The sequence below is a fragment of the Rana temporaria genome, chromosome 7 (genome assembly GCF_905171775.1).
Source record: "Rana temporaria chromosome 7, aRanTem1.1, whole genome shotgun sequence".
NCBI lineage: Eukaryota > Metazoa > Chordata > Amphibia > Anura > Ranidae > Rana > Rana temporaria.
The window spans coordinates 123733573-123750161 of NC_053495.1; the positions used below are offsets into that span (position 1 = coordinate 123733573).

A 16589-nucleotide genomic window follows, 5' to 3' on the forward strand; every position below is an offset into this window, starting at 1 on the left:
TTTATTGTATTTCAGTTCCGGTATTCAAGTGATGGTGAAAAAGGACCACCTATCTCAGCACAAGAAGCCCAAGCTCAAGCCATCCTTCAACAAGCTCGTGTAAGTAATAAAAAAAATATGGTCAGGTTGCTTCTTTCCTTGTTTTAATAAGAAAACGTGGAATGTATTGCAGCTAGTGTAACTAAAATCTCACAACTGAATATATAATGTACTGAATCTGTTTATTCTGCCACTGGAGACTAAACATGAGTCTGCATGCTATTGGCACAAATTCTCTCCGCACAGGATAAGGTGAGTACACAGAATAGGTCTTTATATGTGGTATGTCTTATAAACATTGAGCAAGTGTGCTACTTGTTCAACGTTTATATGTTTTAGTCATCTTGGTATTTGGGTGTAAAATAGGTGCAGCTCTGTATATAGGGTATTACACTGAGCACAAAAAAGTTTTCTTATTTAAATAGTGTTATAAGATTACTAGGGTTTACAGTAATTTAGTGTTAGGTTTGGGAGTTAAGTGTTTAGGAGATTAAGTTTTGGGGACAGTGGGGTTTAAGTGTTAGGGTCTTGTTTTAGCAGGTAGGTTAGATGTTAAGTGTTCCTGAAGGTGTATGTTAAGTAGATCCTAAACTCAGTGACTACAATTTTATATATGCTATTACAGCAATTTCAAAAGTTGTTTTCCATCTTCCTAAATTTGCAACTTTTGTGAAAACAATACTGCAAAAAAGCATTCTCCTTGTTTGCCTGTCCACCTGCAAGCTAATTGATGTAGCTAGTCACCTTGCTACCTGATTTAACCGCTTAAGGACCGCTGCACGCAGATTTACATCAACAGATTGGCACGGACAGGCAAATGGACGTACAGGTACGTCCCCTTTCATTTGCCGCCGCGTGGTCGCGTGCACACTGCCGCTGGCGCGCACGCGGCCCTGGACTCAATGTCACAGAGCTGTAGAACAGGGAGATGTCAGTGTAAACACATCCTTTTCCCGTTCTTCCTAGTGACATGTCACTGATCGGCTGTGCTAACATATATTGCACAATCATGGTCCACTGTTGTCGATATCAGGCTGCCAGTGCAGATCAATAAAGTGGAGCCTTCAAAGAGAGTAGACAGGGTGTGTCTGAAAGAGGCTAAAATAGATCAGTAGCACAGAGATTCGAAAAAGTGAAAACAGTATTTTGAGAATAAAAAGAAAAACATGGTAATTGATACTAAATGCTTAAGCAAGTTAATGTCACCTAGTTAAAGTTTAGATCTACATTAGGTTTTAGACAGTATTTTATTAATTAGGAAAAAATTAGACAGCTACAGTATACTATACACGATTTCAACATATTAACACTGGTGTACACGTATTCTTAACTTATTTCATGTGTCTGTATACCTAAATCATTTTAGAGCTGATGTACAAATGCTGAGGTGGAAGTAGAGGTTGATCTTTTAAAACCCAATCAGATTCCTGCTGTTATTTTTCTATGGAAGGTTAGAAAATGAAAGCAAGCATTAGAGAGTATGAGTGTGATTTTATTTACAAATATTCTAAAACAAATTTAAGATTTTACATACTACTGTAAAATCCCACTTTTGAAGCATTTTGCTCTGATCAATGAAAATGAACTAACTAGTGCTCTGCCTACATTGTTTACTTATATGAAGGGAATACAATATTTTTTTTTATTATTCTTACTTTGCAGATTGCTATGAGGGGACCTCCAGGTCCAATGGGTCTCACTGGAAGATCTGGCCCAGTGGTATGTAGCCTTTACTAGAGTTATATCCACCACCAAATAATAATGTTTCTTTGTGTTTTGTGTTTTTTCTTAAAGTTAATGTTTTATGTGTCTGCCTCCCAAACCCATGGCTGTAACAATGGCTATTATTACAGCATTAATAGAATATAAAAAAAAAGAAGCTGCGCTGTGTTTGAGATCCTGTACTCCACTCACCCACCGTATTAGTGTGAATGGAGTACAGGATTGAAAATTGTGTCAATAATATAAACAACATAGAATATGGGATGATTACCAGATAAAGGAAATCAATATAAAAGGATAAACATATCCTAATTACCTGAATGTGAATAAACTATCAATATGAAAACAGTGACATATACATACACGGTACTTAATATACTTCATAAAAATAGCACTCAAAAAAGATGATCGTCAGCAATATATATAAATCAGTCTATATACAGGTGAAAAAAGAAACAAAGGGAAAAGGGAGGAAAGAAAAAAACAACCCTTAGTGATAACAATAATAAGCCTAGTGATAATAGCTGTAATCTTCAAAAAAATCCATATAAATTTATCGGTGAAACATCCACAGTGACAGGTAATCCAAAACACCCACGAAGAAGTGAGGATGCCACTTACCGGATAAAAATTATCTCTTAATTATAGCAGATCAATAGGTGCTTGTGGTTTATACCCCAAACTCGGGTCTATAGTGCCGTGAACCAAATGTCTCAGCCTCGTGATAGTGGTTCTCATAGGCTTATACAGGTTCAGTGTGTTCCCATATAAAAACAGAAAAGCTAACATAGTGTAAAACCTTAACATTTATTATAAAAATCAAGACGAATGGACACTTACAATGTTGTAGTTAAAAAACAGCATGTAGAGAAATCGAGCCGGCCGGCTCTTGATAGCAGCCCATACACTTCCGGGACTGGCGCACATGCGGTGACATCAGAACGTCGTTCCTCTCAACGTTTGTCACTAGAGGGACGTGGTCACGGGATGATTATTACAGCATTATTGTAGCTAGAATCGAGCTAGCTGACCTACGTGGGGGGTATTGTAAGAGGACATTGTTTAAAAAACAGCATTGCACCCTACCTTCTTATCAGACTGTTACTGAAGGGCACTTAGGTCTTACAAACCACTAATGTACACTTTGGGGCAGTTGTTTCGATTACCACTTGTCATGGTGAATTTGTTTATTAGAGACTTTCAGTGAAAACTAACATTTATAAAAAAATGCCCAACCCCCTTTCTCCATTAACCACTGTAATAAAGGCACTAACAATAAATCCAGAGGACTAAATAGTTTAGGATTAAAATGAACATACCAAATCTACCCTATGACTTTCAGAATGAGTGAATGTCATTGAAATTGTTTATGGGAGAAAGGGACAATTGACTTTGACACACTGAAGGGGATAATTGGCTCATCTATTAAAAAAGCATTGACAAGGTATAGCTTTGTTTTCTTAAAAATGCCTTGTCTACAGCAAAAGTAATGGTGAATCTATTTAATAAATTCTTGCTGAATTGACGATTTTCCTTAACCTGCCTGGCGGTGTTCCCGAGACTGACTCGGGGTTAGATTTTCCTGCTACGATCGGTAACCCCGAGTCAGTCTCGGCTTGCCTCGCTAGATCCACAGGCACTTTTTACTTACCTTGTCCCTGGATCCAGCGATGCCACCGCACTGTGTGAGCGAGCGGGACCTCGCTCGATTCACATAGTGCCTCCGTGTGACGCCGATCTCCGTTCCCTGCGACGTTACGACGCACGGGGACGGAGAACGGCGCCAAATTCAAAAACGTAAACAAACACCTTACATACAGTATACTGTAATCTTATAGATTACAGTACTGTATGTAAAAAAAACACACCCCCCCTGTCCCTAGTGGTCTGTCCTGTGTCATGCATGTCATTTTATATAATAAAAACGTTTTTTTCTCCCTGCAAACTGTAGATTGTCCATAGCAACCAAAAGTGTCCCTTTATGTCAAAAATAGTTTTAGATCAGCTAAAAAACAGCGATAATAAATTATAATCACTTGCAGAATTGTGCGATAGCGATTTGTGGGGAAATTCGTCATAAAAAAAATAAAATAATGACAGCAACAATTCTGCAACTGAGCAAATTTCAGTGATTTTAATTTGATTACATTATTGAATAATTTTTATTATAATTATATTATTATTTGTTATAATTATTTATAATTATTTATTATATTATAATTTATAATTTTGTTTTAAAAAAAATGTCATACCCGGGATGCCTATTAGAATCTTGTTTGGTCAGATTTAAGTGAGTTATTTCTAAAAATTACAGACCTACAATATAAAACGCCAAATTTCCTTGCAAATAATGGTACCGCTTTCAGCATGTTTTTTCTGAAAGAATCATACCGCCAGGGAGGTTAAAAAGAACCAGTCACTATTTTACTAAGCTATATAACACACCCATGTGTAATGAACTGCATACACATTGTAGACAAAACAATTGTCTTACCAGCATTTCAATGTTACCAGAGTGCTAATGTAAAAACATATATCATAAGATCTATGATGTGTATTAACAAATCCTCAAATTTATTTTTCTCCTGTGAGGGTCAAATTGTATCTTATATAACCAGGCCTCCATGCTGAGCCACCTTCTCTCAAGCAGTAACGTATGAATGTTTGAAAAACAATAAAATTAATAAATTACAGGGTTTTTTGTCATATCGCATACTATACAGTATGCATGCGGGCTCATCCATTCTGCTGAGAATTCCTAAACCGCCTAATTTTCCGAATATCAGAGAAGTCAACATAGAAATATTTAGGAGAAACTAAAAGTGCCAAATTCTCCTGATTTGATCATTCCTAATCTCCAGCTTAGGGTCCATTCAGAAGTCTCTACTGCCCCACAATGTCTTACTGCAATCATGTCAATGTGCATTAATTTGAATAGGCAGCCCACACAGGTTATGACACACATGCAGAATTTCCCAATTGTTTCATATTTGTGTTCAGTGGTGTGCTTAAATACACCTGATTTGTGGTACACTGCCAAGGTTTGTTGGATGGTATTAATAATTATGGCAAAAAAATGCAAAGCATATCAGTTTCATGCATTACCACAATACACAGATTTAAGTCCAGCCTTGAATCTAAAGATTATGTTCTTCTAGTTATTAGAATATAAGTAAGAGCCAAAATCTGAATAGTTTTAGACAAAGCATTAAGGAATCACTTCATTAAAGACTAAACAAATAATTTGAATGACAAAACGAATAATGCAAGACATAGCTATTCCTTTCAAGTCTATGTACTGACTTAAACATGCATACAGATTTGCCACCATTTGGCTTATTTTTTTGCTTATTAGCCCAATAACTCTTAATAGGATATAATCCAAAGTTTTAATAGGTCTTTCTTCATCAAAACAAAATATATTATTTTTGGAGCTTTCTCTAGTTACAAAAGAATGTTATTGATCGAGGTCGTTAAATGTGAAATCACCATTTTTTAGGCTGCTTAATTACCACTTTGGTAAACCACATGCAGCATTGCATATTTTATTTGCGAGAAACTCTTGTATTGAAAACAATTCCATGATCCATTAAAGCATGGATGTGTGGACAACATTGATTGCAGCTAGAGCATTACGATTACACATTTTGTCTAATGAAGTTTATGAGCTGCAAAATAATGAAACAAGCAACCCAGCACATAAAAAGCTCACTGATATAACCATTGTGATTATCGTTTAACAAAACTTTAGATGCTAAAATGGAAGGCTATATATTTGATTAAACTTGGGGAAACTAACAGACTGTTTACAATTGTTTATTGCTATGGGGTTGATGTTAGTAAAACATTTTGGTCACAGGTTGAAAAGTGTAAAGGCTGGTTCACACTGCTGCGAATTCTATTGCGAATTTGATCCGTTGCGATTGCTCAAATTCGCAAGTCATTTTACTAACATAGTTTTCCATGAGTGCCGTTCACACCAGCGCGTTGCGAATCTAAGCTGCGTTAAAAAAAGGGTCCTTGTGCAATGCAAATTCAGCTCTATAGACTGGCATTCCCTGAAATTTCGGCCACGAAATCATGGCAAATCGTGCAATTTTGAAGTTGCAGTAGTGTGAACCAGCCCTAACTCCATCTAAAACCAATTTGCAATTTGATATCAGGCTGTCCTAAGCACAGCTAAATAAGGACAGCCCTTAGTAAAAGTATAAGAAGAAGCATGCTGTCCGTTTTATTTTCACACCTACCCTATGTTACACTAATTTCTATATTTCATTTGTTGAATTTAAAAGGGCCCAGTCGCACCACAACGCTTTGTCAGTGCTCATCTTTTTTGCTTACAGATGTGTTGCATTAAGAAGGCCATTCATTTTGAATGGGCTGTTAATGCACTTTAACCACTTAACGCCCGCCGCACGCCTATTTACGTCCACAGAATGGCACGTACAGGCAGATGGGCGTATATATACGTCCTTGCCTTCTAACGGGTGGGGGGTCCGATCGGGACCCCCCCGCTGCGTGCGGCGTGCGGCTTACCTCGGGGAGCGATCCGGGACGACGGCGCGGCTATTTGTTTATAGCCGCTCCATCGCGATCCTCCCCGGAGCTGAAGAACGGGGAGAGCCGTATGTAAACACGGCTTCCCCGTGCTTCACTGTGGCGGTGTATCGATCGAGTGATCCCTTTTATAGGGAGACTCGATCAATGACATCAGCCACACCCCCCTACAGTTGTAAACACACACTAGGTGAACCCTAACTCCTACAGCGCCCCCTGTGGTTAACTCCCAAACTGCAACTGTCATTTTCACAATAAACAATGCAATTTAAATGCATTTTTTGCTGTGAAAATGACAATGGTCCCAAAAATGTGTCAAAATTGTCCGAAGTGTCCGCCATAATGTCGCAGTCACGAAAAATATCGCTAATCGCCGCCAATAGTAGTAAAAAAAAAATAATTAATAAAAATTCAATAAAACTATCCCCTATTTTGTAAACGCTATAAATTTTGCGCAAACCAATCAATAAACACTTATTGCGATTTTTTTTACCAAAAATAGGTAGAAGAATACATATCGGCCTAAACTGAGGAAAAAAACATTTTTATATGTTTTTGGGGGATATTTATTATAGCAAAAAGTATAAAAAATATTGCATTTTTTTCAAAATTGTCGCTCTATTTTTGTTTATAGCGCAAAAAATAAAAAACGCAGAGTTGATCAAATACCAACAAAAGAAATCTCTATTTGTGGCGAAAAAAGGACGCCAATTTTGTTTGTGAGCCACGTCGCACGATCGCGCAATTGTCTGTTAAAGCGACGCAGTGCCAAATCGCAAAACCTGGCCTGGGCATTTAGCTGCCTAAAGGTCCGGGGCTTAAGTGGTTAATGCAAATATGTCCTACTCTATTTTTCAATAGTACTGTACCAAAACACACAGAGCCTTTGCATCTGTGAGTTATGATGTGCTATAGTGCAAATAGGCCTAAATATGCATTTAACAATGAATGCTAATGCACCACAACACACATATATAATGTGGTACCATGTACTTTCCCAATGTTTACTAAAGAAAACAAGCAGGTGCACGCACCTAGTGCATTACCGAGAAGGTAAACATTTCCATACCTGGAATTTTTCTTTAAGTCAAACTCCTACCGTTGTAAAAGAAGTTTCCTTTAGCTTTTTGTTTTCTCTATAGTATATAGTAAAATAAAGGTAAACTGAGATAGCGACATATAATGAAGTTTGCAGCTGGTATGTAGAGGTGGGACCTCAATTAGGGAGATCTTTTTTTAGGATGATACATAATCTGATGATTCAACCTGACAGCATTTGTTTTAACCAGTTCCCGACCCCCGCATGTACATATACGTCCACAATATGGCACGTACAGGCACATGGGCGTACACGTACGTCCTCGCCTATTAGCGGGTGGGGGGTCCGATCGGGACCCCCCCCGCTACATGCGGAGGTCGGGTCCGCTCGGGGAGCGATCCGGGACCACGGCGCGGCTATTTGTTTATAGCCGCTCCGTCGCGATCGCTCCCCGGAGCTGAAGAACGGGGAGAGCCGTGTGTAAACACGGCTTCCCCGTCCTTCACTATGGCGGCGCATCGATCGCGTCATTCCCTTTATAGGGAAGACACGATCGATGACGTCATTCCTACAGCCACACCCCCAAACAGTTGTAAACACATACTAGGTGCACCCTAACTCCTACAGCGCCACCTGTGGTTAACTCCCAAACTGCAACTGTCATTTTCACAATAAAGAATGCAATTTAAATGCATTTTTTGCTGTGAAAATGACAATGGTCCCAAAAATGTGTCAAAATTGTCCAAAGTGTCCGCCATAATGTCGCAGTCACGAAAAAAATTGCTGATCGCCGCCATTAGTAGTAAAAAATAAATAAAAAATAAAAATGCAATAAAACTATCCCCTATTTTGTAAACACTATAAATTTTGCGCAAACCAATCGATAAACGCTTATTGCGATTTTTTTTACTAAAAATAGGTAGAAGAATACGTATCGGCCTAAACTGAGGAAAAAAAATGTTTTTATATATGTTTTTGGGGGATATTTATTACAGCAAAAAGTAAAAAATATTGCTTTTTTTTCAAAATTGTCGCTCTATTTTTGTTTATAGCGCAAAAACTAAAAACCGCAGATGTGATCAAATACCACCAAAAGAAAGCTCTATTTGTGGGGAAAAAAGGACGCCAATTTTGTTTGGGAGCCACGTCGCACGACCGCGCAATTGTCTGTTAAAGCGACGCAGTCCCGAACTGTAAAAACACCTTGGGTCTTTAGGCTGCATATTGGTCCGGGGCTTAAGTGGTTAAAGCCATGCCACGAGTAGCACTATATATATATATTTTCCTTGGTCAGTCTGCTATTTACACATCATTTTACCTTACACTGTTATAGAGCACGTATAGCAGGTCGATAACCTTGAAGTACAGGGATTGAAAACAGTAGTCTTCTTGACACAGAGAGAACAGCTTGAATAACAGTACATAAATGTTCTATAGCTGTTGGTGCATTAAAGAGGCGTGAGGGGTTTTGGATATTAGTTCTGCAGTTTTACTGCCTCTAGCTACCAGAATATGGGATATTAATGCATGTTTATAAACCTGTGTGAATCCCTATGTGAACCGTTTAGCTCTTGTACCACAAGGAGGCTGTAGACGTCCAGTTATTTTATTAGATAAGAGCACAAAGAAAGGCTCAGTAACCACATTATTTTGGGAACAATGCAAGTGTGCATTAAATAGTACATTTAAAGTTTCTAATCTATGCCTATATTGGAGAATATATAGTGTTTATAAATATTAAACACAGACTGTTTCCAGCAAATGTAGGAAAATTGTTTTATTACTGACAATAAACCCCTGGTGGATTTTTTGGAGCGTAAGAGAATTCTGTGTCACTGTGTATAATAACAGGAAAAAAAGTTAAAGAAGGAAAAACTGAAGCAAACAAAATGTGGACATTGTACCTTTAGCAACAACCAAAGACAGTATTTTCCATTACAGTCTACAAGGATGAGCACTAATATCTAAATTATTGGGCACAGCAACATGCAACTTTATTTCCTCTTTAGTTTCTCTCAAATTTTTTAAAGATTAGACCACTGACTATATTTAATAAAAAATACAATAAGAAAAGCACGAACTACATTAATCCATTAATAGGTACTACATAATTGTTTGCTTTTAACACTACTTTACTGAGTGTTATTTAATTTTTTGACCTGATAGTGATATAAAAGTCAGAAATAGCACCGGCATTAAACTGCTTTTACCATCTGAATGAAGGAATAATCTATAACACTGACATAATAAGGCTGATTTATTATTAAAAAATTTGTGAAAACTAATTTCTGTTATCAAAAAAATCCCAATTTCATTGGATCATGGCAGGATAATTTAAAGCAATATTAAACCCAAAAGAAAATATTAATTATATTATTGCAGCATACCAATTATAATATGTGATGGCTGCATTGGTTCCCTTTTTTAAGCTTTCTTTCTTCTATTTAAATATGATAATCCAGCCAGTAATGTCCCGTAAACATGATTGGAATTTCCGATGGAAAAAGTCCGACTGACTTTTTCCAATCGGAAATTCTGACCATGTGTATGCCCCATCGGAGTAATTCCATCGAAAATTCCGTTCTATTTTACTCCGATGGAATTCCGTCAAAATTCCAATGTGAATTTGGACAGACAAAGGTCAGATTGTGTCTGTTGTCTGTTGTCAGCAGCGACGCTCTCTTGCAGTTACATGGATGAGACAGTCCATTTCCTACCGATCCATGATTTAAAATTTTAAAGATTGTTTTGATTTTGTTTGGATTTTTCAGTTGATCAGATTGAGCTACAGGATGATCAAAAAGGCCCTCCTTCTGTCATCCCTGAAGGCCATGCTGTAAGAAGCCTGTGGGAATAGACCAATACAATCTGTAAACAGTAAAATGTGTGACAGTCTGGAAAGGCACAAGGAAATATATCCATTACATACCTCCTAATGTTTTGAGATGGGAACAAGGGACACCTATTAGCAAATGTATGTAGGCAAAGGACACACCTCCTTTCACACCTCTTAAAGGAGAATAATAGTTATAGTTCTGCTTTTCTTCCACTTAAAAGGTTAAATTCACCTTTGTATAATGTTACATGTTCCACCAATATTTAGGGTGGAACATGAAACATGTTCCAGCTCCTGCCTCCTCTCCCTCATGATCCTTCCCTCCCTGTGACAGAGGGCGGGGGATACCCTCCCCCTGTCACAATTTAAAAACAGTGTAGCTGTGCGGGGCTAATGGCCTAAAGCTTTTGTGAAAGTGTACCACCATTTATGTATATATCTATTCGTAAAAGCACCATCTTTAAATATGGCCTTGAAAGTAAGTCCCGAACCCTTTGTTATTGTACCTGAGTGCTTTTGGTAAAAAAGTTGATAAAGTTGAATTCCAGAAATAGCAAATATCGTCAAAATATAAGATACACGGGTAGTCTTGAATCTTGGAATGCTTTGTGTATTTCTTCCACATCTGTGCTGTTATCCAGCTCTGCCTCTGTACAAAAGCTTCCTGTAATATAGTCCAGTCACTGCTGCTCTCACTTCTTGTTCAGGGTTATTAGTCCTGTCTCCTCCCCCAGCCTGTAGTGGGTTGGGCCTGCTAAGTCCCTCCCACAGCTTTGCTGTCTGCACAGGCTATGTGCAATGATGATGTCATTGTTACTTTTGAATAGTAAGATTGCAGAGATGTTTGTTGCACTCAACGTGTTTTTTTTTTTGTTGCTGTAGCTACAGAGGAACATATTTAAAGTAGAACTATGGGCAAAACTTTTTCATTTTGGATAGAGCAAGGGAGGGTTATAACTCCTATCAGATTGTTTTTACCCTCTGTGTCCCATTGTGGAGATTTTCCTTCAATTCCTGTCCCATAGTCAAACAGAAAGTGAGAGGAAATCCCTGCAAATTAAAGGGGTTGTAAAGCTTTGTGTTTTTTCACCTTAAACCATTAAGTGGAAAAAACACCTTGCACTTTCGGCCCCCCAGCCCCCCTGTTTTACTTACCTAAGCCAAGAAACTCTGTGGGCTCGTTCCCGCGATGGTTTCCCCCTGCTTGAGGCGGCTCGTCATTGGAGGTTAATAGAAGCACATCCATTAGCTTGCGCTGTTGTCAATCACATCCAATGATGTGGCACACCAGGGGGCAGGGCCGAGTGATACAGTCGGCGGCTATAGCCGCCGGCTGTATCACGAGAGCGTGCCCGCAAGCTAACCCCCTTGGTAAACAGCTTCCCATGAAGGGGGTTAGTGCTTGCAGGGAGGAGCCGAGACAGACGCCGGGGGACACCAGAAGACCAGGATCGGGGCCACTTTGTGCATAACGAACACAGTGGAGGTAAGTATAACATGTTTGTTATTAAAAAAATTAAAACTGAAGCCATACAACCACTTTAAGGGAATTCCTAGGGGACCCCCAGGTCACCAGAACTAGTGTGCCCATTGGAAGATTTCCCCTCTATTTCTTTTCTGGGGACAACCCAAAATTTGGGATTTTCTTTTAATTTCACTTTCAATGATAATGGCTAACAGAACAAATAGAGAGGGTGAATCTCCCTAACGGGGGCACAGGCAGCAATAAAAACTGACAAGCATTTTAATCAATCTCCACAAGTTTAGCCTTTAGTTATACTTTATTTAAATTACATTTCTCATGTCCGGAGTTCAGCTTTAAGCTAAGAGAATCTTTGACCCCTTTAAAAAACATCCTCATGACATTTCTACAGTCACTTTTCCCTAGCTGCATAAAACTATAGACAACAGTCACATACAGTATCTCACAAAAGTGATTAGACCCCTCACATTTTTGTAAATATTTTATTATATCTTTTCACCGAAGAAATTACATTTTGCTAAAGTAGTGAGTGTACAGCTTGTATAATAGTGTAAATTTGTTGTCCCCTCAAAACAACTCAACACACAGCCATTAATGTATAAACCACTGGCAACAAAAGTGAGTACACCCCTAAGTGAAAATTTCCAAATTGGGCCCAATTAGCCATCTTCTCTTCCCAGTCATTCCCAGGCGTGAATGGGTGCATGTGTGTTCACTGGAGGTTCAAAATGGCACCTCATGGCAAAGAACCCTCTGAGGATCTGAAAAAATAATTGTTGCTCTACATAAAGACGGCTTAGGCTATAAGAAAAATGCCAAGACCCTGAAACTGAGCTGCAGCACGGTGGCCAAGATCATACAGTAGTTTAACAGGACATGTTCCACCCAGAACAGGCCTCGTCATGGTCAACCAAAGGAGTTGAGTGCATGTGCTCAGCGTCATATGCAGAAGTTGTCTTTGGGAAATAGATGTATGAGTGCTGCCAGCATTGCTGCAGAGGTTGAAGGGGTGGGGGGGGTCAGCCTTAAGATGCATTAAGGTGAAAAAACGCCAAGATTTACAACCCCTTTAAGTTCCACAGTGAGTATAACTAGCATTTTATGCTGCATATACAGACAGATTTTACTGTTGTGGGTTTAGTAACACTCTGTGATAGTGCTGGAAAATAATGGTGGCCACACAAATTATTGACACTATGAACCCAGTTTGGACATTTTCACTTAGGGGTGTACTCACTTTTTTTTCCCAGCGGTTTAAACAATAATGGCTGTGTGTTGAGTTATTTTGAGGGGACAGAAAATGTACACTGTTATACAAGCTGCACTACTTTACATTGTAGCAAAGTGTAATTGCTTCAGTGTTTTACATTAAAAGATATAATAAAATATTTACAAAAATCTGAGGGGTGTACTCACTTTTGTGAAATACTGTATATTTCAACCAGACGAAAAATGCATAATTCACTTTAGTAATGTATGTGTGAATGGCAATGGGCCATCACTAATTTAGTTTACTTTGTTGTTTATTATATTGAATAATTTTGTCTGCAAAAACAAAATATGCTTCCAAAGGCATATGTCCAAATAAACCTTAAACATATCTTGTATTTATAAATGAATGCCTCCAGGCTGAACGGGATACATTCCAGATGCAGCACTTCTTTGAGTTAAAGGTTGATGTCGAGTCCACCGAGACGCAGTACATTGTGCTACTTCTGTAACCGCAGCTGCAAATGTCTGTCTATAGCCCCTTAGGGATTGTACTCTACAGTCTTCTCATGTATTGTACTAGCTATGACCAAACCAAACGTATAAAGGGATTGTACACTTTGTACGTGTAGTATTTTCATAAACAGATAACAATGTTCCATCTTTTAAGGTATTTCAAATGCTGACATTATAGTGTTTACCATAGTAAGGCTGACTCTATCAGATAAGTAACACTATTGCAGAAGCATCCTAAAAATGTTGTAAAGGGCTTTTGGTCAAGTGCCTCTACTTTGGATTACAGTGAAACAGTTAACTAAATTTGCTGGATAAATACATTGAAACTGTCAGCTATTTTTAGTAGATAAAAACATTGAAACTGTCAGCTATTTTTAGTAGATAAATACATTGAAACTTTCAGCTATTTTTAGTAGATAAATACATTGAAACTGTCAGCTATTTTTAGTAGATAAATACACTGAAACTTTCAGCTATTTTTGTTTTTTTTCAGTTGTTTAGTCATTTCCGAGACTTCGTGACCTCATTGACCATAGCGCCCTAGGCTTTTCTGTCCTCCACTGCCTCCCGGAGCGTTCTTATTTTCATGTTCATTGTTTTGATGATGCTATCTATCCATCTTGTTTTCTGTCATTCTCTATTTTCCTTCCATGTTTCCCAGCATCAGGGCCTTTTCCAATGAGTCCTCTCTTCGCATTTGGTGGTCAAAGTATTCAAGTAATTTTTAGCAGATAAGCTATTTTTAGTTGATAAGCAAACATTTACCTATTGGTAATGTTTAACAACATATATCAATTTTTTTTTTTTTTCTGCATCATATTTTGATGAGGGCATTTTACATACAGATCTGCAACCACTGAAAGGAGCAACAATCCCAGTGTTAGAGTACAACAATCAATTACAAGATCAGCCATGTAGAGAGTATATTGGTTCAGTAAAAGTCTATCAATAGAGCTTTTCCCTTATTTTCAGGCAATTTGCAGGCAATTTCAACCCCTTTTAGCCATCATTTGAAAACAAAATCAAAGCAGCCTTGCTACCACCAATAGATACAAATATATCCAGCATAATTAGGCTTGTATGGCCGCACTAATGTGCTCTACTACAACTTTCATACAAACCAAAATACTGCAGGATTTATTTATTAAAGGCTGTACACTTTTCAGAGTGTATTTTTACTACATAACGTGTATGGTAATGAATAAGGTTACCTAATCAAATGCTGGAATTTTTGTTGTACATAATTGGATATTCAATGTAAACACAGATTCACACTTTAAAGAAACACTTGCTTTGCAAGGGAACATTCACTTTGCTAGGAGAACAGACTCTACTTCTTTAGGAAATCAGCCCCAGTGTGTCTGCTTTTTTTTTTTCAAATTATTTATTTAAATTATCCAGCATACACAAAACTGCCGATCCATTTGATCAGATACATCAATAAATTGAACACAAAGCAAACTTATACACACTCGAATAATAATCATAGAAGCTCCAAGACACGGACTATTAATGGAGGGGTCCATGCTCTAACTTCAATTGACCATTGCTGTCCTGGATGCACGGACAACGTATTTTTCTTTAACACCTTTAAAGTAAGATTAATAAATTAGAAAAGGTGGAAAGGAAGAGTTTGCAGTAAAAAGTGAGAAAGGGGAGAAGAAGGAGAGACGAGAAAAAAAAGGAAAGGGAAGGGGGGGGAGGTGCTTGAGGAAAGAACCAGAACAGGTATAGTCGCCGGCAGGGCAGATGGGGGACCCAATAAGTCTTCTAGTACTATGTTTAATAAACCTCAGGATGCCAATAATGTCTTTCCTTTTTTTTCCGAAAATTTAAATATATCCAGTAGACCCAAGTTTGAGAGTAAATCTCATATTGATTTTGGGCTGATAGTAACAGATCTTCCATATTATTTACCTCTTCAATTCTTGTAAGCCATAGAGATATTGCAGGGGGCCTCGTATCCCTACAATTCCGGGCAATGCACGATCTAGCAGCATTAAAAAGATGACGTAAGAATGTGTCTTCATAAAGTTGATGTTTCAATTTTGATTAAGGGCTAGTAACCTAAATATCCTCATAGCCTATGATATTTGTCATAGAGAGGTTGTAAATGTGTTCCCAGTTTTATGGCCAATTCAAGAGGAAAAATACATACTTGGGAATTCCAGCAGGAAATAATGTGTAGCTATTTACGTAAGTCACGTATACCTCTGGAACAAGTAGCTTAATCTGCCCATTGTTTATACAAGTATATCAAACAATATTTTTAGGGAGAGTGGCAGTTTTCATCAGCAATAGAAATGTTGTGATACTCAGCAGGAAAGCTTATAAAATATGGACATTTACAAGGATTATTGTCAGCAGCATTTATGCTGTCAATCTATGTTATAAACCACAAAATGGTTTAATGGCCTTAGCTTTGAGTGACAGCACTATGTCACAGAGACTTAGCAGCTTTCATTATTCCAATTTTTTAAATAGACTATTGTCATGAGATAATGCACTATTCTATGAAGAGCATAACCTTCCCCTTGTCATCTGTACCGGACTGCGTTGCTTGGCATGTATGAAAATCTCAGCTCTGCAATCCTTTTTATTAATGATAAAGGGTGTAGCGTATGCAGCTCCTTCTTGACTTTTTTTTTATTTTGTCTATATATTGATAAGTACCTTTTGGGCGGCACATAAGTGATTTACCCCAGCCCCCCCCCCCCATGTCTATAGTTGTCTAAAATTATTTTCTATTGTTTTTCTTTCTAGGGGTCTCCAGGTTCTGCAGGCATTAAGGGAGAGGCAGGTGATTCAGGGCCCCAGGTAAGTAATTTTTGTTACTCGCAATTTTTTTTTTAATTACCGGTACCCTTATAATAATTATCATTATATTTCCTGCATTATAAATACAGTGCACACATGTAACCTTAACTATTTTGTGTTACAGGGTCCTAGAGGAATTCAAGGATCACCTGGTTCAATGGGAAAAGCTGGTAAAAGAGTAAGTGAAGTTTTATTACCTGTCCTAATATTACATAATGTCGCAATAATTGAAGAAAAAGGAGATATTAAGCCTCAAACAAGTTTCAAGATTTGATGCATGTTCATAAAGACCGACGAGTACTCATTGACACTCAGAACAAGTGTATTGGTCAGAAGGACTAAATACATGCAAGGGTAGGCACTTCCTCCAT

General features: G+C 38.0%; 1 protein-coding gene across 5 annotated transcripts in view; it reads left to right on the forward strand.

Moving 5' to 3' along the window:
* Positions 1–16589, forward strand: part of COL11A1 (collagen type XI alpha 1 chain) — a 255883-nt gene that overhangs the window by 114794 nt on the left and 124500 nt on the right. For all 5 annotated transcript variants that reach the window (XM_040359914.1, XM_040359918.1, XM_040359916.1 and 2 more), the window contains 4 exons: positions 16–99; positions 1702–1758; positions 16165–16218; positions 16343–16396. In XM_040359914.1, coding sequence (XP_040215848.1) covers positions 16–99; positions 1702–1758; positions 16165–16218; positions 16343–16396 — 249 coding nt within the window. The remainder of the gene's footprint in view (positions 1–15; positions 100–1701; positions 1759–16164; positions 16219–16342; positions 16397–16589) is intronic.